This window comes from Cherax quadricarinatus, chromosome 51, assembly GCF_038502225.1.
Source record: "Cherax quadricarinatus isolate ZL_2023a chromosome 51, ASM3850222v1, whole genome shotgun sequence".
Classification (NCBI taxonomy): domain Eukaryota; kingdom Metazoa; phylum Arthropoda; class Malacostraca; order Decapoda; family Parastacidae; genus Cherax; species Cherax quadricarinatus.
In genome coordinates, this window is record NC_091342.1 from 29,751,623 (window position 1) to 29,773,338 (window position 21,716).

General features: G+C 40.3%; 1 protein-coding gene across 1 annotated transcript in view; it reads right to left on the reverse strand.

Moving 5' to 3' along the window:
• Nucleotides 1-21,716, reverse strand: part of ATP8B (ATPase phospholipid transporting 8B) — a gene marked incomplete in the record, with an annotated part of 560,409 nt that overhangs the window by 86,687 nt on the left and 452,006 nt on the right. The window contains 3 exon segments of the mRNA XM_070095976.1: nt 5,257-5,325; nt 6,162-6,353; nt 17,389-17,498. Of these exon segments, the coding sequence (XP_069952077.1) occupies nt 5,257-5,325; nt 6,162-6,353; nt 17,389-17,498 (371 nt within the window).

Sequence of the window (21,716 nt, forward strand, 5' to 3'; positions counted from 1 at the left end):
CCTGACACCCAGAAGTATTAAAACAAAAAAATTTTTAACATGAAATATACATGTAGTACATAAACAATACAATGGGAAATGATGAATGAAACATTAACAGCATAACACTTACCTTTATTGGAGATTCTTCTTAGTGTATGGGAGACTGGAGGAGGAGAGAGAGTGGATTGTTTATAGTTTGGAAGGGGAATCCCCTTCCATCAACACCTCAGGTACCATTTGCTTTTCTGGGGTTGCTTCTCTTCTCTGTTTCTTAATGCCACTAGGACCACCTTGAGAGTCACTGGAGTCCTGTCTCACAAAATAACTGTGGAGAGAGCTCTGTTTCTGGCATCTCTTTAACACTTCCCTAAAATGGCCCAAGACTTTGTCACTGTACATGTTGCCAACCTGGCTTGCAACAACCTTGTTAGGGTGATGTTTCTCCATAAAGCTTTCCATTTTACCCCACATAGTAAAAATCTCTTTAATTTCTGAAGAAGGCACCTTCTTCCATCTCTCTTCCTCCTCCTCTGCAGCAAGATTCTGAGCTGCGATGTGTTGCTCTTCCTGCTGAAGCTCTTGCAGCTCCTCAGTGGTGAGCTCTTCACTGTGGTCTTCCACCAATTCTTCCACATCCTCCAAACTCACATCCAACCCCATGGAACTCCCCAGTGCCACAATTGACTTTACAACAGACATAGGCTCATTAGGGTCAGTCCCAGATCCTTCAAAATCCCTCTTGTCAACACAATCTGGCCACAATTTTCTCCAGGCAGAGTTCAAAGTCCTGGTAGTCACTCCCTCCCAAGCCATACCTATAAGGGTTATGCAGTGGAGGATGCTGAAGTGTTCTCTCCAAAATTCCCTTAGGGTCAAGTGAGTGTCTGTGGTCACAGTCAAGCACCTGTGAAACATTGCTTTTGTGTAGAGTTTTTTAAAGTTTGCAATAACCTGCTGGTCCATGGGTTGGAGGAGAGGAGTGGTATTCGGGGGCAAGAACTTTACTGTGATGAACCCAAACTCCTCGAAAATTAGGTCATCCAAGTTTGGAGGATGAGCAGGTGCATTGTCCATTACTAGCACGCACTTGAGATCCAATTTCTTTTCCAGGAGATACTCCTTCACACTAGGGCCAAACACTTCATTGAACCACTCGACGAAAATTTCCCTCGTGACCCTTGCCTTACTATTAGATTTCCAAAACACACACAATATACTCTTCATAACATTGTTTTTCCTGAACACTCTGGGATTTTCAGAATGGTACACTAGTAATGGCTTCACTTTGAAATCCCCACTAGCATTAGCACAGAACATTAGCGTCAGCCTGTCTTTCATAGGCTTATGTCCTGGCATTGCCTTTTCCTCTTGTGTAATGAAGGTCCTCTTTGGCATTTTCTTCCAAAAGAGGCCTGTTTTGTCACAATTGAACAATTGTTCAGGTTTCAGTCCTTCACTGTTTATGTACTCCTGGAATTCATGCACATATTTTTCAGCTGCCTTGTGGTCCAAACTGGCAGCCTCACCATGCCTTACCACACTGTGTATGCCAGTACGGTTCTTAAATCTCTCAAACCAGCCTTTGCTGTCCTTAAATTCACTCACTTCACCACTATTTGCAGGCAATTTCTTTACCAAATCTTCATGCAACTGCCTAGCCTTTTCACAAATAAACGAAGTCATAAGAGTATCTCCTGCTAATTGTTTCTCATTTATCCACACCAATAATAACTTCTCAACCTCTTCCAGTACTGGTGATCTCATTTTTGTCAGCATAGTTACTCCCTTTGAAACAACAGCATCCTTTATTTCATTTTTCTTGGCCACTATGGAACATAAGGTTGTGTAGGGTTTCTTATACGTACATCCTGGGCAGTTCGGCCACACTTGTACCACTTTCATATTGTTCAATGATGGTTTTCTTAAATTCAATCATATTTCTCACCTTCTTTACCACAGGCTTGGCACTAGGAGCTTTCTTTGGAGCCATGGTAGCTTATTTAGTACTCGCAAGCACTAAAATAAATGGAATATTATGAAATATTTCGCTGGAGCACGTGAGGGGACCTTCGCTCACTGGTAAACAATGCCAGACTGGCTGCCACCCTGGCTCACGCCATGGGTACGCGTCCCGGATGAACTACAACTCGCGAGTCAACCTATGAAAAGCGAGTCCATGTTTATACGAAAATACCCCTATGATTGGCAAATTTTACGATTGCCAGGAACTACGAAAAGCGAGGGACCACTGTACTTGTAACATCTGTACTTGTAACATCTGCCACATTGCACCTGTATCCACTCTATCACATGCCTTTTCTAAATCCATAAATGCAATGAAACTTATTTTTTTTTTTTTTATTATCACACTGGCCGATTCCCACCAAGGCAGGGTGGCCCAAAAAAGAAAAACTTTCACCATCATTCACTCCATCACTGTCTTGCCAGAAGGGTGCTTTACACTACAGTTTTTAAACTGCAACATTAACACCCCTCCTTCAGAGTGCAGGCACTGTACTTCCCATCTCCAGGACTCAAGTCCGGCCTGCCAGTTTCCCTGAACCCCTTCATAAATGTTACTTTGCTCACACTCCAACAGCACGTCAAGTATTAAAAACCATTCGTCTCCATTCACTCCTATCAAACACGCTCACGCACGCCTGCTGGAAGTCCAAACCCCTCGCACACAAAACCTCCTTTACCCCCTCCCTCCAACCTTTCCTAGGCCGACCCCTACCCCGCCTTCCTTCCACTACAGACTGATACACTCTTGAAGTCATTCTGTTTCGCTCCATTCTCTCTACATGTCCGAACCACCTCAACAACCCTTCCTCAGCCCTCTGGACAACAGTTTTGGTAATCCTGCACCTCCTCCTAACTTCCAAACTACAAATTCTCTGCATTATATTCACACCACACATTGCTCTCAGACATGACATCTCCACTGCCTCCAGCCTTCTCCTCACTGCAACATTCATCACCCATGCTTCACACCCATATAAGAGTGTTGGTAAAACTATACTCTCATACATTCCCCTCTTTGCCTCCAAGGACAAAGTTCTTTGTCTCCACAGACTCCTAAGTGCATCACTCACCCTTTTCCCCTCATCAATTCTATGATTCACCTCATCCTTCATAGACCCATCCGCTGACACGTCCATTCCCAAATATCTGAATACATTCACCTCCTCCATACTCTCTCCCTCCAATCTGATATCCAATCTTTCATCACCTAATATTTTTGTTATCCTCATAACCTTACTCTTTCCTGTATTCACTTTTAATTTTCTTCTTTTGCACACCCTACCAAATTCATCCACCAATCTCTGCAACTTCTCTTCAGAATCTCCCAAGAGCACAGTGTCATCAGCAAAGAGCAACTGTGACAACTCCCATTTTATGTGTGATTCTTTATCTTTTAACTCCACGCCTCTTGTCAAGACCCTCGCATTTACTTCTCTTACAACCCCATCTATAAATATATTAAACAACCACGGTGACATCACACATCCTTGTCTAAGGCCTACTTTTACAGGGAAATAATTTCCCTCTTTCCTATGTATTCTAACTTGAGCCTCACTATCCTCGTAAAAACTCTTCACTGCTTTCAGTAACCTACCTCCTACACCATACACCTGCAACATCTGCCACATTGCCCCCCTATCCACCCTGTCATACGCCTTTTCCAAATCCATAAATGCCACAAAGACCTCTTTAGCCTTATCTAAATACTGTTCACTTATATGTTTCACTGTAAACACCTGGTCCACACACCCCCTACCTTTCCTAAAGCCTCCTTGTTCATCTGCTATCCTATTCTCAGTCTTACTTTTAATTCTTTCAATAATAACTCTACCATACACTTTACCAGGTATACTCAACAGACTTATCCCCCTATAATTTTTGCACTCTCTTTTGTCCCCTTTGCCTTTATACAAAGGAACTATGCATGCTCTCTGCCAATCCCTAGGTACCTTACCCTCTTCCATACATTTATTAAATAATTGCACCAACCACTCCAAAACTATATCCCCACCTGCTTTTAACATTTCTATCTTTATCCCATCAATCCCGGCTGCCTTACCCCCTTTCATTTTACCAATGAAACTTCCCTACCTTTATCTAAATACTGTTCACATATATGCTTCAATGTAAACACTTGATCTACACATCCCCTACCCACTCTAAAGCCTCCTTGCTCATCTGCAATCCTACTCTCTGTCTTACCTCTAATTCTTTCAATAATAACCCTACCGTACACTTTACCTGGTATACTCGGTAAACTTTACTTCTTTCTTTCAACACACCGGCCGTATCCCACCAAGGCAGGATGGCCCAAAATAAAAAACAAAAGTTTCTCCTTGTACATTAGGAATGTATACAGGAGAAGGGGTTACTAGCCCCTTGCTCCCGGCATTTTGTCGCCTCTTACAACACACATGGCTTACGGAGGAAGAATTCTGTTCCACTTCCCCATGGAGGTAAGAGGAAATAAACAAGAACAAGAACTAGAAAGAAAATAGAAGAAAACCCAGAAGGGTGTGTATATATATGCTTGTACATGTATGTGTAGTGTGACCTAAGTGTAAGTAGAAGTAGAAAGACGTACCTGAAATCTTGCATGTGTATGAGACAGAAAAAAAAAATACACCAGCAATCCTACCATCGTGTAAAACAATTACAGGCTTCCGTTTTACACTCACTTGGCAGGATGGTAGCACCTCCCTGGGCGGCTGCTGTCTACCAACCTACTACCTAGGACTCGGTAAACTTATTCCCCTGTAGTTTTTACAATCTCTTTTGTCCCGCCCTCCCTTTAAATAAAGGAACTATACATGCTCTCTGCTAATCCCTCGGTACCTTCCCCTCTTTCATACATTTATTAAACAAAAATACCAACCACTCCAACATAATATCCCCCCCTTCTCTTAACATTTCTTTCATGATCCCGTCAGTTCCTGCTGCTTTACTCCCTTTCATTCTGCATAATGCCTCACGCACCTCCCCCACACTCACATCCTGCTCTTCTTCACTCCAAAGAGATCTTATATCTCCCTGGCCAGTGCATGAAATTACCACCTCCCTTTCATCATTGGCATTTAAAAGTTCCTCAAAATATTCCCACCATCTACCCAATACCTCCAGCTCCCCATTGACTAACTCCCCTACTCTGTTTTTAACTGACAAATCCATTCTTAACTTGTTTGTCTCACTCTAAAATAACTACTAATATTTACAAAAATATAAAAACAAAAGATGAAGTAAGTCACACACCTGGAAGTAATCTTCTTCTAAGTCCTTGTAAGCAAGACACAATGTCCGCAAGCCGTCTCCAGCAAAACCCTGCAACATTTGCACGTTTCAAAGCCAGTCACTAGTAAATACATGTATATTGAAATTAAATACAGTATGATATGGAAATGCATTCATAAATGATGCTATATCTGGATAATGTAGTAGGCACTAGAAGAGAAATTAAATTAGATCAAGCAGTATAGATAAATGAGTAACACACAGTAAATAATGAAAACATTAAGGATGCCTATTTTTTTTATATGACAGCTTCCTCTGGAGTCTTCCATTCATTAATTAGATGGAATCATTAAAATCTGCCCAGAATTTTCAACAATTTGATGGATTAGGCTTTTTGAAGAGCACCTGAAACACTTGTTGATAAAACTAAGAAAATATGTTCAAAGTGAGAGAGAGAAAGTTAATGAACTAAAAAAAACAGATGACGAGGAGGAACATTAACTGCAAAAATTCAGCCAACAGAAAAATGTGGAGAATGAAAGGAATAAAAATAATGAATAAAATGAAATATGGCCTCTAATGTTGGTAAATGGAGTCACAAAGGCAATGAATTACAGAAAAGTTGATGGTTACACAGTAAAATATTCATTAATTGTGCAATACTTTATATATAATGAATCGAAAAATTATGTCTCATTCATTTACAGACAATCATAAAATAAATGCTTAAAATGAGTTCTATATCAATGCCTTTAGTACAGGTTCTTATTTATAAATCTTTCAAGCACTGTACAGAGCTTATGTCTCATTAAAGAATCCTACATTTATAGGTTACAATGCAAAGAAAAACAACTGCATCATCTACTTTATAATCAAAAGCCTAAGCACATAAAATACGAATTTCTTAATAAACAAGTATCACTTACATCTAGGTGTTCCTGAGTAAGCCGTTTTATAACATCTTGTCCATCCTTTAATCGCTCATAGATAATTGAATCTGCACCTTTGCAGTATAGACGGATCTTTCCATCTTTTTTAAGTATTACAGACATGCGTTTCCGGACATTATTGAAATCGAGAATGCATAGCAATTCATATACTTCTTGTGCATCCTTAGCCTGGAAAATACATAAATGATTTAAAATTATTTAAATAAAAATGATTTAAATAAAAGTTCTATATTCAAGTTAGTGTACTCACAGCACCAAGAAAACTTACTATTCAGTACCTGGCCAAGATTAGTTTACTATATACGTACTGGTTACTAGTAATAATTACAGAATTATATCCAAATTTCAGAATCTGCATGTTAGGAACTGTGGCGGTGGCTGGGAAGTGTGTTGGGAGACAGGAGAAGATAGTCCTTCAATATGACACTAATATCAACTCTACGCCTTATTTATCTAGCACAATTCATCTAATATGACATAATTAACAATATTAATAACATAGAAACATGATACATACTGTAGAATGAATAAAATATGTCATTACATATGTGACGAGTGTTGCTGTGTTTGTTGTTGGGTGTATAAGGGCCACTGAAAGATAAGCCTTACAAAGTTGTGGTGATGGCGGCAGCAGAAGCAGTGGTGTTAGTCAGTAGCTCTATATACCTCCAGCAACTTTGGAGGAATCAGTTTCGTGCTGTCCTTTTTCTATCGATTAATCACTTAACTTACTTGCTACACTGTTAATGCTACACTTTATCGCTGGCTGGCGTAATAGCGCACAAAATGCATGCTAAAGGAATAACAGGAAAAGTCGGTCGATGGATCTATAATTTCCTCACTAACAGAACACAGAGAGTAGTAGTCAACAGAGTAAAGTCCGAGGCAGCTACGGTGAAAAGCTCTGTTCCACAAGGCACAGTACTTGCTCCCATCTTGTTCCTCATCCTCATATCTGACATAGACAAGGATGTCAGCCACAGCACCGTGTCTTCCTTTGCAGATGACACCCGAATCTGCATGACAATGTCTTCCATTGCAGACACTGCAAGGCTCCAGGCAGACATCAACCAAATCTTTCAGTGGGCTGCAGAAAACAATATGAAGTTCAACGATGAGAAATTTCAATTACTCAGATATGGTAAACACGAGGAAATTAAATCTTCATCAGAGTACAAAACAAATTCTGGCCACAAAATAGAGCGAAACACCAACGTCAAAGACCTGGGAGTGATCATGTCGGAGGATCTCACCTTCAAGGACCATAACATTGTATCAATCGCATCTGCTAGAAAAATGACAGGATGGATACGAACAGCACCTTTCAAGGCAGGTGAAATTGCTGACCTAGAAAATGTACAGAGAACCTTCACGGCGCGCATAACGGAGATAAAACACCTCAATTACTGGGAGCACTTGAGGTTCCTGAACCTGTATTCCCTGGAACGCAGGCGGGAGAGATACATGATTATATACGCCTGGAAAATCCTAGAGGGACTAATACCGAACTTGCACACGAAAATCACTCACTACAAAAGCAAAAGACTTGGCAGACGATGCAACATCCCCCCAATGAAAAGCAGGGGTGTCACTAGCACGTTAAGAGACCATACAATAAGTGTCAGGGGCCTGAGACTGTTCAACTGCCTCCCAGCATACATAAGGGGGATTACCAACAGACCCCTGGCAGTCTTCAAGCTGGCACTGGACAAGCACCTAAAGTCGGTTTCTGACCAGCCGGGCTGTGGCTCGTACGTTGGTTTGCGTGCAGCCAGCAGTAACAGCCTGGTTGATCAGGCTCTGATCCACCAGGAGGCCTGGTCACAGACTGGGCTGCGGGGGCGTTGACCCCCGGAACTCTCTCCAGGTAAACTCCAGGTAATAGCCCTCATCAACTCCTGCTGCAGATTGAGACACTTATGCAACATATGAGAATCTTTATTCAGGAAACGTTTCGCCACACAGTGGCTTCATCAGTCCAATACAAAGTAGAAAGGCGTAAGGAGAGGAGGAGTTTGAGGTAATCAGTCCCTCAGCCTGGAGTTGATGTGTTCAGTCCATCAATCTTGTAGAATGTACAGCATAGGGCCGTAGACGTGGCTTATATACTGTAGTGAGGTGAGTTGAAGCAGGAGGAGGTGGGGTCATTGTGGTACCATCCACTAGTCGAAGTAGGTCTTCATCCAAAGGTTGGACAAGTGTTGAAGAATTCTTTGTAACAAGATCCCATGATGCTGCAGTGTCTGACGGTTGTGATGAATGGTTTGAAAAATCGACAAGTTGAAGATTGAGACACTTATGCAACATATGAGAATCTTTATTCAGGAAACGTTTCACCACACAGTGGCTTCATCAGTCCAATACAAAGTAGATTGGCGTAAGAAGAAAAGTTTGAGGTAATTAGTCCCTCAGCCTGGAGTCGATGTGTTCAGTCCATCAATCTTGTAGAATGTACAGCATAGGGCCTTAGACGTGACTATATACTGTAGTGAGGTGAGGTGAAGCAGGAGGAGGTGAGGGTCATAGTGGTACCATCCATTATGACCCCAGGCTGAGGGACTGATTACCTCAAACTCCTCCTCTCCTTACGCCTTTCTACTTTGTATTGGACTGATGAAGCCACTGTGTGGCGAAACGTTTCCTGAATAAAGATTCCCACATGTTGCATAACTGTCTCAATCTTCAACTTGTCGGTTTTTCAAACCATTCATCACAACTCCTGCTGCTTTAGTATCGTACATATCGCAGAATCACTGAAGAAGGCACATTCTCCCCTCTCTCTCAGCCCTTTACGAAAGGGCTGGCTGGCACTAGTAACTTTCTTTGGGGCCATGGTGGCTTATTTAGCAGTTGCAAGCACTAAAAAGAATGGAATACGAAATGTATCTCATGAACGCGTGGGATCGTGCTCACTGGCTGATAAACAATGGCACACTGAGGGTCGGGCCGCTGTTGCTGTGCGGATGCGTTTGAGACGAATGGCTATTACCAAGCTCAATGACGATCACCGAGCCAATATTTTAACAAAGTTACAATTTGCGAATACAGTAGACTCTCATTTAGCACGAGTTTATTTGGCATGATTTAGGTATTGTACGATTGAAGAATTGCGACACAATTTTATGTAACACATCATATAATTAATTTAACACAGTGCAGTTTGTGGGAAGGAAAAAAAATACTCTTTTGCTCAAGCAGTCGCCTTGTTGTAGAGCAGCCAGGGAGCCCTCCCGCCATCCCCAGCCACTCTCAGACACCACTCCACTATCCCAGCATTCGTAATTTACATGTGTCCAGTCTTTCTCTGCTACAAGGCAGCTGTGTTTGTGAATTGTGTTATGATATTTTATCACTATCTTGTATCTGCTAAGCAATCATGACACCCAGCAGCCATACCAGTGTTGTTGAAAGTGGCACGAAAAGGTATGAGCACTTAAGTCTTAGAATTAACAAAGAAACAAAGATATTAGACAAGCGATAACCTGTAGCCATAATGAGGTGTTACTTTGCACACAGAAAAAGAGGTAAACATGAGTTTGTGTGACTGACTTACTGAATGGCTGATTTACTGAATGAATGACTGACTTACTGAATGGCTGATTTACTGAATGAATGACTGACTTACTGAGTGACCTGACTGATTTACTGAGTAACTTGACTGAATGACATACTGAGTGACTTGACTGAATGACTTACTGAGTGATTTGAGTGACATACTGAATGACTTGACTGACTTACTGAATGACTTGACTGACTTACTGAGTGACCTGACTGACTTACTGAGTGACTTGACTTACTGAATGATTTGACTGACTTACTGAGTGATTTGACTTACTGAATGATTTGACTGACTTACTGAGTGACTTAAAGTTAGATACTCCAGTACAACCATCGACTTCTGTACCAGAACCTCTACCATCCACCTCAGCCCAGTAGTGCCACAGCATAACTCTCCACTCTCTTCACAATATCCACAAACACCAGCACCCATAATTTAAGGTAAGGAACACTATTATTTTTGTTACATTTGTAGTCTTAAGCAGTAAAAACAACATAATACATCACAACAATGAGCTACAACTACATATTCACTTTTATTTTTGTAAGATGTGGCTTTCTGGGGGTTCCCAGGAATGTAACCCTATTTTTCCCATAAGTTCTTCAGTTCATCTAACACGATTTTTTATCTAACACGGCATTTTCAGGAACGTAACTATTGTGCTAAACACCGGTCTACTGTATTACAAAATCAGACGACTACAATATCCAGGGGCCCACTGTACCATAATTACTAAAAGTGCTAGGAAATTTGGTTTAAAAGTTTTCACAGTTCATCAGAAAAGTAAAAATAATCTCAAAAAATTGGTTGAAAAACTGGTAAATAGTGCACTAATGCCAATAATGACACCAACCTTTGTCTAGCTGAAACACTAAATCTTAAAGTAATGCTCTATCAAATTATGCAAAACAAACAAAATGGCATAATAAAAAAAATTGAACCCCATAAAGGAATAATTATTCTCATTTTTGTGAATATTTATTATTTTTGGGAATACAGTGGAACTCCAGTTTTTGTACAGTCCGAATATTGTGCAATTCAGATTTAGAGCACTTTTCGGGCAAAATTTTGGTCCGGATTTCGTACCTCCATCCGGAAATCGTACATATCAGACGTGTCCACTCACCTGGGATGTCGCCACTCTCATGCATACATGTCTCAGTCTGGCTCTGTCACTGGTTGAGTGAGCATTCATCCGAAACATTTCGCAATTTTTGTGCTTGCTTAATGATTGCGATTGCGAAATAAGCCACCATGGGCCCAAAGAAAGTTCCTAGTGCCAGCCCTTTGGTAAAGAAGGTGAGAAACAATAGAATTCAAGAAAGAGATTGTAGAAAAATAAAAAAGTGGCGCATGCTTAGCTGAGCTAGCCAGGATGTATGGGAAGTCAAAGTCAACAATCTGTTACATCCTGGCAAAGAAAGTAGAAATCAAGGAAGCTAAAGTTGTGAAAGGGGTAAATATGCTAATGAAACAGAGATCACAAACAATCGAAGATGTGGAGAAGTTGTTGTAGGTGTGGATCAACGAAAAACAGTTAGTGGGAGATAGTATTGTGGAGTCAATCATTTGTGAAGGGGCAAGGCAGTTGCATGCGGATCTCATAAACAAAATGCCTGGAATGAGTGCTGCTGTTTGTGAATTTAAGGCCGGCAAAGGCTGGTTCAACAGATTCAAGAAGCATAGTGACATACACAGTGTTGTAAGGCATGGTGAGGCTGCAAGTTCAGACAAGTGTGAGGCCAAAAAATTCATTGATGAATTCAAGGAGCACCTAGTGGCTGAAGGATTCCTCCCAAACAAGTGTTCAATTGTGACAAAACAGGCCTCTTTTGGAAGAAAATGCCAAAGAGGACCTACATCACTCAGGAGGAAAAGGCACTGCCAGGACACAAGCCTATGAAGGATAGGCTAACTCTTTTGCTCAGTGATAACATTAGTGGGGATTTCAAAGTGAAGCCTTTGCTGGTTTATCACTCTGAAAATCCCTGAGTGTTCAAGAAAAACAATGCCATCAAGAGTAAATTTTGTGTAATGTGGAAACCTAATAATAAGGCATGAATCATGAGGTAAATTTTCATTAACTGGGTCCACGAAGTGTTTGGCCCGAGTGTGAAAAAAATACCTTCTGGAAAATACATTGCCACTCAAGTGCCTCCTGGTACTGGACAATGCTCCTGCTCATCCTCCAGACTTGGAAGATCAATTGTTTAGGGACTTCAGTTTTATAACAGTGAAGTTCTTGCCTCCTAACACCACTGCTCTCATCCAGCCCATGGACCAGCAGGTCATTTCTAACTTCAACTGTACACCAAAGCAATGTTTTAAAGGTGCTTTGAAGTGACTTTGGACACTGAACTGACCATAAGAGAGTTCTGGAGGGATCACTTCAATATCCTCCATTGCATAGCCTTATAGGTAAGGCTTGGCAGGAAGTGAGTTCCAGAACTTTGAACTCTGCTTGGAGAAAACTGTGGCCTGAATGTGTCCAAGAGAAGGATTTTGAAGGGTCTGAGGCTGACCCTGTCGATCCTATGCCTGTTGCAGAATCTTTTGTCTTTGGGAAAGTCTATGGGGTTGGATGTGAGTGGCCAGGATGTGGAAGAGTTGGTGGAGGACCACAGGGAAGAGCTAACCACTAAAGAGCTGCAAGACCTTCATCTGGAACAGCAACAGACCACAGCTGAGGAACTGCTTCAGAGGAGGAGGAAGAGAGAGGAAAGAAGGTGCCTTCTTCAGTGATTAAGGACATGTGTGCAAAGTAGAATGAGTTGCAAACTTTTGTTTAAAAATATCACCCTGACCAAGCTGATACAAGCCGTATCTGGAACATGTTCAGTGACAATACCTTGTCCCATTTTAGGCAAATCTTGAAGAGACGCCAGAAACAGAGCTCTCTGGACAGATTTTTTTGTGTGGCAAGGGTCCAGTGCCAGTAAAAGACAAAGAAGGAAAGTAACCCCAGAGAGGGCTTTGATACCTGAAGGCCTTATGGAGGGGGATTTTCCTTCCAAACAATAACCTCAACTCCTCCTGCCCTCCTCGCCTTCTTCAATACACCAACAAGAGTCTTCAATAAAGGTATGTAATGTTCATTTATCATTAAAATTAGTTCTTTGTATTTATTTCTCATTGTTTTCTTTATGTAAAACTATAATTATTCTTTAAAAAATGTTTTTGTTAATATCTTTGGGTGTCTAGGACAGATTAATTGTAGTTGCATTATTTCTTATGGGAAATATTACTTTGGTTTTCGTATGTTTCAGATTTAGACTGACCTTCTGGAACAGATTAAGTACGAAATCCGGAGTTTCACTGTACTTATCATCATTACTGGGAATACTTATTCTCATATGTAATAATTTATGTCTGAACTAGAATTTTGGAAATGGGATTTAGTACAGCCCTTACACTCCATAGGATGGGTGGGGTTGTGGGGAGTTGAAGTGCCATTGGAGAGTGATGCCTATGCACTTCTAGCAAGACAGCTATTGAATAAATGATGGGGAATGTGTTTCATTCTTCAGGTCAACCTAAATTGGTAGGAAATTGCCAATATGGTAAATGAAAATGTATACAGCCTCTTCTCACTTAGTGACGTACTCGTTTACTGATGCCTTGGACTTACGACGGGCTCTCTGACCAGTATTCATACTATATTAGAGCTGATTTCCTTTATTCTGTTTATTTCAATATACAGTACACTACTGTATAAACATTTAAAAATATACCAGAAATGTTATAAATGGTGCAAAGATGACATTAAAACAATATCAAAGATGTAAAGTGAAAGGACACAAGTGCAACTAATGTGACATTTTATTGTGGCAACGTTTCGCTCTCCAGGAGCTTTATCAAGCCATTATAAACAATACATGGACACAAAGGGTATATAAAGGCTCAGAGTGAGGTGCAATACTAGTGAGGTACCATTTAGATGTTCACTAGTGGTAGTAGTAGTAGTAGTGACAAAAGTAGTAGTAGTAATACAATATGGTAGAGCAATTAATTCGTACATGAGTAAAAGGATATAAAAGCTATTACTTGGGTAACATAAAAATAGGTTGGACAAATATAGACTGGAAAGAGGCAGCCTGTTTCAGTGTTCACTCTCTCTAATGTGCTTTGTGTAGTATAACAGGAGAGACTCTGTGATGGCAGGGTTTACTGTTTTCAGGAGGATTCTTGCTAAGACTTCAGAGATGGTGAAGCTGCCGTCGTTCTGTTTAATTGTATTCGAAACAGCGATCAGTGCTGATTCGAGGCACTTGCGTCTGCGGAAATTAGTTTCTTTAATCACTAATTGGGCGTCTCTGAATTTCATGAGATGATTGGTGGAATTTCGGTGTTGTACACAGGCGTTGTTCAAGTTATCGTTCCTACATGCGTAAATGTGTTCATTGAGGCGAATGTCGAGGTTTCTTGCTGTTTCACCTACGTAAATCTTGTCACAGCGTCCACAGAGTATAGTGTAAACTCTTGCGTTGACTGGTTCATGGTGCTTGGATTTTGTCCTGGTTAGATCCTTTATTGAAGTGCTAGAAGCGATGGCGACTCTGGTGTTAGCTTGTGAAAGTACTTTTGAAACGTTCAGTGCAACCTGGCTGTTGGGAAGAATTATAACTTTGTTGGGAGTGGTGTTGGTGCGTGGAGAATAAATGATCTGAAGAGCTCTTTTCTTACAGTCTTTGATGAAAAAGGAAGGAAAATGTAACTCAGTGAATGTTTGGTGAATGTATGTACATTCCTTGTCAAGAAACTCAGGACTACAAATTCGGTATGCTCTTAGGAAAAACCTGATGATGATGCCTCTTTTGGTCTTGGTATCTTGACTGGAATAGAAGTATGTGAGATAATTTTTATTGGTGGGTTTCCGATAAACTTGAAATCTTAGGTTGTTGTCTACTTTGTGAATGAGGACATCGAGGAAAGGTAGCTTGTCATTGGACTCTTCTTCTAGTGTAAACTGGATCGCCGGTTCAACTGCGTTGAGCCTTGCCTGTAGATTCCGTACATCAAAACGTTTGGGAGTTATTACGAGGACGTCATCCACGTAACGTAACCAAGTGACGCTTGAAGGGATGATGTTGGCGAAGTGTTCGGACTCTAGGTGTTCCATGTATAAGTTGACTAGGACGGCACTGATGGGGGACCCCATTCCCATGCCGTAGGTTTGTTTGTAGAGCTTGTTATTGAAAGAAAAACAGTTGAAATTAACACAGAGTTCAATCAAGTCAACAAAATCTCCGGGAGGTAGAGGAAGATTAAGGTCCTGATTGACTTTACGTCGTAGAACCTCGATGGCTTTTTTGGTAGGTACTTTTGTGAAGAGGGAAGTCACATCCAAACTGCTTAGTTTCTTGTTACGGATGGAGAGGTTTCGGATGCGGTTGAGAAGGTCGCCTGAGTGTTTAAGGTGAGCGGGGCTGATGGTCCCCAGAAGGCAGGAAAGATGTTTGGTAAGAACTCCGGCTAGTTTGTGTGGAGCACTGCCTATTCCTGACGTGATTGGTCTGAGAGGAATATTGTGTTTATGGGTCTTGGGTAAACCATACATGTGAGCCTTTATATACCCTCTGTGTCCATGTATTGTTTGTAATGGCTTGATAAAGCTCCTGGAGAGCGAAACGTTGCCACAATAAAATGTCACATTAGTTGCACTTGTGTCCTTTTACTTTACATATTGTCGGTAATTCTACCAACTTTATTACAATATCAAAGATGATTGACACAAACTCACTACCATTATAGTGTGCTCCTCAGTGACGAATTCGTTTAACAACGTGGCCTTAGGAATGGAGCTCCATCGTTAAGTGAGGAGAGGCTGTATTATTACTGTATATATTTTTATTATACTTTTTTTAAGAAATACCATACTGGGACTTTACTCTTTTCTTGGCAAAGTTGCTCCAGCCAACTAAGTTGGAAATACAAATACAAATGTTTATTTCTCTGTGAAGAGTACAGTGTGGGGTTTACATATTATAAAATATTGGTTACAATGTGTGGTTTACATATTATAAAATACTAATTACAAAGAAGGCCACTATCATGCCAAGCATGACCAGGCATTTTGGGCAGACTAATAATAATTCTAACTCTATATTGATACAGGTTATGGAGCATATTGATATTAAAGCTAAGTAACTGCATTACAGTTTGTAAATTTAGCAATGAGAATTATTTTGTCTTGGCATGATGCACAGTTTCTATTAAAGTTCCTATATTGGAGTATCTCAGGCAAACTTATGACTAGTTTAAGATTTGTTAGGCAATAGCTTTATTCAAAATTTTATGTTTACAGTTATTTGGATGAGTGTAAGTGTAAATTGGGGGAATCGGAGATATCGAGAGTAGGTCTAGCTTGTTTTTTGTGTATGCATGATACAAGTAAGAGAATAGGTGGTTTTCATGTAGCTAGCTGATGGTGGGGTGTGTCAGGGAGATAAGTTGTTTTTTAACCCTTTCAGGGTTTCAGACGTACTAGTACGGCTTACGCACCAGGGTTTTTGACGTGCTTACATACGAAAGAATGGGTCTATGTGGTCAGTGTGTGCAGTATAAAAAAAATCCTGCAGCACACAGTGTGTAATGAGAAAAAAAAAACTGACCGTGTTTTTGGATTAAAACAGCGACTTTGCACTGTATTTTTGTATGGTATTTATTGTTGTATTCTAGTTTTCCTGGTCTCATTTTATAGAATGGAAGACATTACAGAAATTTAGATGATTTTGACTGGTTTTACAATGAAAAGTACCTTGAAATTGAGCTCAAGGTAGCAGAAATGTTTGATTTTTACCAAAGTTCAAAAGTAAACAAATCATGCTAAGCATCCAATACACGTCAACTGGTGAGTCTAATATTCTTTCACAAGTGCACCGATATTATTCATACCATTTCTACACTAATGCAGTAGTCTGCATAACAGTAAATCTTCTATTTTTTGTGAGAATAAAAATTCTAAGTGGAAAACAAAAGAACGTAAGAGGGGAGTGGGGACGTGACTAATGAACAGAGGAAATGTTATTTTAGTTCCAGGAATGTCTTTCCTGTTTATTCTGAACCCTATTTGGAAATTGTCATCTTTTGAAATTTGTGTGAAATTGGCAAAATTGCTAAATTCTGACCACTGAATTGGATAGTTGAAATCGGTAAATGGGTGGTTTCTTGTACTCATTCGATAGACAAAATGGAGTTCTAGCAAAAATAGTTATGATTTTTGTCGGCTAGTACGCTGGAATTGGCCGAAAATAGGGCTCAAAGTGGGCAAAATCGCCGATGCGTAAACATGGTCGAGACCACTAACTTCACGAGAGCATAATTCCGTAAGTTTTCCATCAAATTTCATACTTTTGGCATCATTATGATCGGGAAAATATTCTCTATCTTTTCATAAGAAAAAATAACTTTTTTTTTTTATATTTGGGCAACCATGAGAACAAATCTGGGAGAGGGCCTGGGGACCCTGAAAGGGTTAACGGTAGTTTTGAAAGTGATGGTTGTGTCTGCTGTTCCAGAGTTTCCAGGCAGCGAGTTCCAGATTTTAGGCCCTTTAATGTATGTACACTGAATTTTTGTATAGACTGAGATAAAGACAAAGACAGATACTGATTATTTCACTGATAGACTGAAAGGAATACTCACAAGAATAGTAATACTATTTGGTGTACGAGACTTGAAGACGAAACCAAAATTTCTTGCTGCGGAGACTAAGGCACCTTCATCTGGGGACTGTGCTTGATACTCCAGTTTCCCTGTAATGGAAGAAACAGCTTGAACAAGGTAGCCCTTGCACACATTAAACAGAAGCTCAACAATAATTTAAAATCTCTCTGATTTTAATAACTCACTATTGAATGAGGCCTCCTACAATTATATATAGCCTCTCCTCACTTAGCGATGTATTCATTTACTGACAACTCGGACTTACGATGGGCTCTCTGACCAGTATGCATACCTAAATAATATATATCAGAGCTGATTTCCTCTATTCTGTTTATTACAATATACAGTACACTGCTGTATAAACATTTAAAAATACACCAGAAATGTTACAAATGGTGCAAAGGTGACATTAAGTCAATATCAAAGATGGCCGACATAAACCCATCACCATTATAGTATGCTCCTCACTTAGTAATGAATTTGTTTACCAATGCGGTCTTAGGAACAGAACTCCACCGTTAAGTGAGGAGAGGCTGTATATGGTTTAGAAAACCAACCAGTTGACCAATGAGACACTTATGCAACATCTGGATATCTTTATTGTGGATATTTCACTGGCTGGCAAAACATTTCCACAATAAAGATACCCAAATGTTGCATATATCTAATTCATCAACTTCCTTCAATGCAATGTGGAGGTTAACAAATTTATATGGCGTCAGAGGACTGGTTACCATCATCATCAACAATGTCATTATGATGGTAGCAATATGTGATCGCCAGAAGAAGTTGTGTTCGTGGCTAAGACAGTGATCACAATACAAAGATCACATGCAACTATTATATACTAATGAGATTTTTGCAGCAATTACTAGAACATCACTGCATATGAAACTGATAATTAGTGCATATTAAGTGGAAAATTTCATACATAAAAGGTCCTCCACTTATGATGATATGTTCCTTCAACTTGTTCTTAAGTCAATTTTTTGGAACCTGAAACCTCTTTTTCCATAGAAACCAATGTCACGCTTGGACATGTATTTTCAAGCGTTTTAGATAGCAGTGAGCAGAGGCAAATGGTTTTTGGGGCTTGATGAGCTTTGAGAGTGCAAGGGATTCAGAGAAACTGGTTAGAGAGACTTGAGTCTTGGAGGTGGAAAGTACAGTGCCTGCCCTCTGAAAGAGTGGTGAGGGTATTGCAGTTTGGAGGGGCATCTGAACTGTAATGTTGGTGCACCTCTGGCAAGATAGTGACAGAGTGAATTGCAATGAGAGTATTTCTTCTTTATTGGAGTCACCCTATTTTGGTGGTAGGCAGCAGGTGTGTTAAAAGAAAGAGGAAAAAATAATAAATATAGTAGAACCCCCGTATCCACTGATTCGGTATCCATGGTTTAAGCTGTCCCTGGTTTACTGTGGCCCAAAAATACCTTTTAATTCTGCATAATGATGGCCCCAAAGTGCAAAAGCAGTTTTTCAAAGCCTAAGAGAAGCCGTGAAGTGCTTCCCATCAGTGAAAAAGTGATAATTCTCCACTTATTGTGCATAATTTATCAATTAAATTTTATAAGAGGTATGTATAAGGCTACTATCCTGGTCACAGACCAGGCTGCAGGGGCAATGATCCCTGAAACCCTCTCCAGGTATACTCCAGGCATCCACGGTTTCAGTATCCATGGCAGGTCTTTGGAACGTATCCCCCGTGGATATGAGGGTCCTACTGTATAATTTAGCTTTAAAAATTTAAATTATTAAACCTACAGTGCTTTACTAATGTTAACCAAATGCCAACTTTCTGAAAATGCATAAAAAGGATCATCATTCAACACTTTCACCACACTCACTAAATATTACCCTGCTCACACTCCAACAGATCGTCAGGTCCCAAGTACCATTCGTCTCCATTCACTCCTATCTAACACGCTCACGCACGCTTGCTGGAAGTCCAAGCCCCTTACCCACAAAACCTCCTTTACCCCCTCTCTCCAACCCTTTCGAGGACGGCCCCGACCCCGCCTTCCTTCCCCTATAGATTTATATGCTTTCCATGTCATTCTACTGTGATCCATTCTCTCTAAATGACCAAACCACCTCAACAACCCCTCTTCTGCCCTCTGACTAATACTTTTATTAACTCCACACCTTCTCCTAATTTCCACACTCCGAATTTTCTGCATAATATTTACACCACACATTGCCCTTAAACAGGACATCTCCGCTGCCTCCAACCGTCTCCTCGCTGCTGCATTTACCACCCAAGCTTCACACCCATATAAGAGTGTTGGTACTACTATACTTTCATACATTCCCTTCTTTGCCTCCATAGATAACGTTTTTTGATTCCACATATACCTCAACGCACCACTCACCTTTTTTCCCTCATCAATTCTATGATTAACCTCATCCTTCATAAATCCATCCGCCGACACGTCAACTCCCAAGTATCTGAAAACATTCACTTCTTCCATACTCCTCCTCCCCAATTTGATATCCAATTTTTCTTTATCTAAATCATTTGACACCCTCATCACCTTACTCTTTTCTATGTTCACTTTCAACTTTCTACCTTTACACACATTCCCAAACTCATCCACTAACCTTTGCAATTTTTCTTTAGAATCTCCCATAAGCACAGTATCATCAGCAAAAAGTAACTGTGTCAATTCCCATTTTGAATTTGATTCCCCATAATTTAATCCCACCCCTCTCCCAAACACCCTAGCATTTACTTCCTTTACAACCCCATCTATAAATATATTAAACAACCATGGTGACATTACACATCCCTGTCTAAGACCTACTTTTACCGGGAAGTAGTCTCCCTCTCTTCTACACACCCTAACCTGAGCCTCACTATCCTCATAAAAACTCTTTACAGCATTTAATAACTTACCACCTATTCCATATACTTGCAACATCTGCCACATTGCTCCTCTATCCACTCTATCATATGCCTTTTCTAAATCCATAAATGCAATAAAAACTTCCCTATCTTTATCTAAATACTGTTCACATATATGCTTCAATGTAAACACCTGATCTACACATCCCCTACCCACTCTAAAACCTCCTTGCTCATCCGCAATCCTACATTCTGTCTTACCTCTAATTCTTTCAATTATAACCCTACCGTACACTTTTCCTGGTATACTCAGTAAGCTTATTCCTCTATAATTTTTACAGTCTCTTTTGTCCCCTTTCCCTTTATATAAAGGGACTATACATGCTCTCTGCCAATCCCTAGGTACCTTCCCCTCTTTCATACATTTATTAAACAAAAGTACCAACCACTCCAACACTATATCCCCCCCTGCTTTTAACATTTCTGTCATGATCCCATCAGTTCCAGCTGCTTTACCCCCTTTCATTTTACGTAATGCCTCACGTACCTCCCCCACACTTACATTCTGCTCTTCTTCACTCCTAAAAGATGGTATACCTCCCTGACCAGTGCATGAAATTACTGCCTCTGTTTCTTCCTTAACATTTAAAAGTTCCTCAAAATATTCTCGCCATCTACCCAATACCTCCATCTCCCCATCTACTAACTCCCCTACTCTGTTTTTAACTGACAAATCCATATTTTCCCTAGGCTTTCTTAACTTGTTTAACTCACTCCAAAATTTTTTCTTATTTTCATTAAAATTTCTTGACAGTGCCTCTCCCACTCTATCATCTGCTCTCCTTTTGCACTCTCTCACCACTCTCTTTACCTTTCTTTTACTCTCCATATACTCTGCTCTTCTTATAACACTTCTGCTTTGTAAAAACCTCTCGTAAGCTACCTTTTTCTCTTTTATCACACCCTTTACTTCATCATTCCACCAATCACTCCTCTTTCCTCCTGCCCCCACCCTCCTATAACCACAAACTTCTGCCCCACATTCTAATACTGCATTTTTAAAACTATTCCAACCCTCTTCAACCCCCCCACTACTCATCTTTGCACTAGCCCACCTTTCTGCCAATAGTCGCTTATATCTCACCCGAACTTCCTCCTCCCTTAGTTTATACACTTTCACTTCCCTCTTACTTGTTGTTGCCACCTTCCTCTTTTCCCATCTACCTCTTACTCTAACTGTAGCTACAACTAAATAATGATCCGATATATCAGTTGCCCCTCTATAAACATGTACATCCTGGAGCCTACCCATCAACCTTTTATCCACCAATACATAATCTAATAAACTACTTTCATTACGTGCTACATCATACCTTGTATATTTATTTATCCTCTTTTTCATAAAATATGTATTACTTATTACCAAATTTCTTTCTACACATAGCTCAATTAAAGGCTCCCC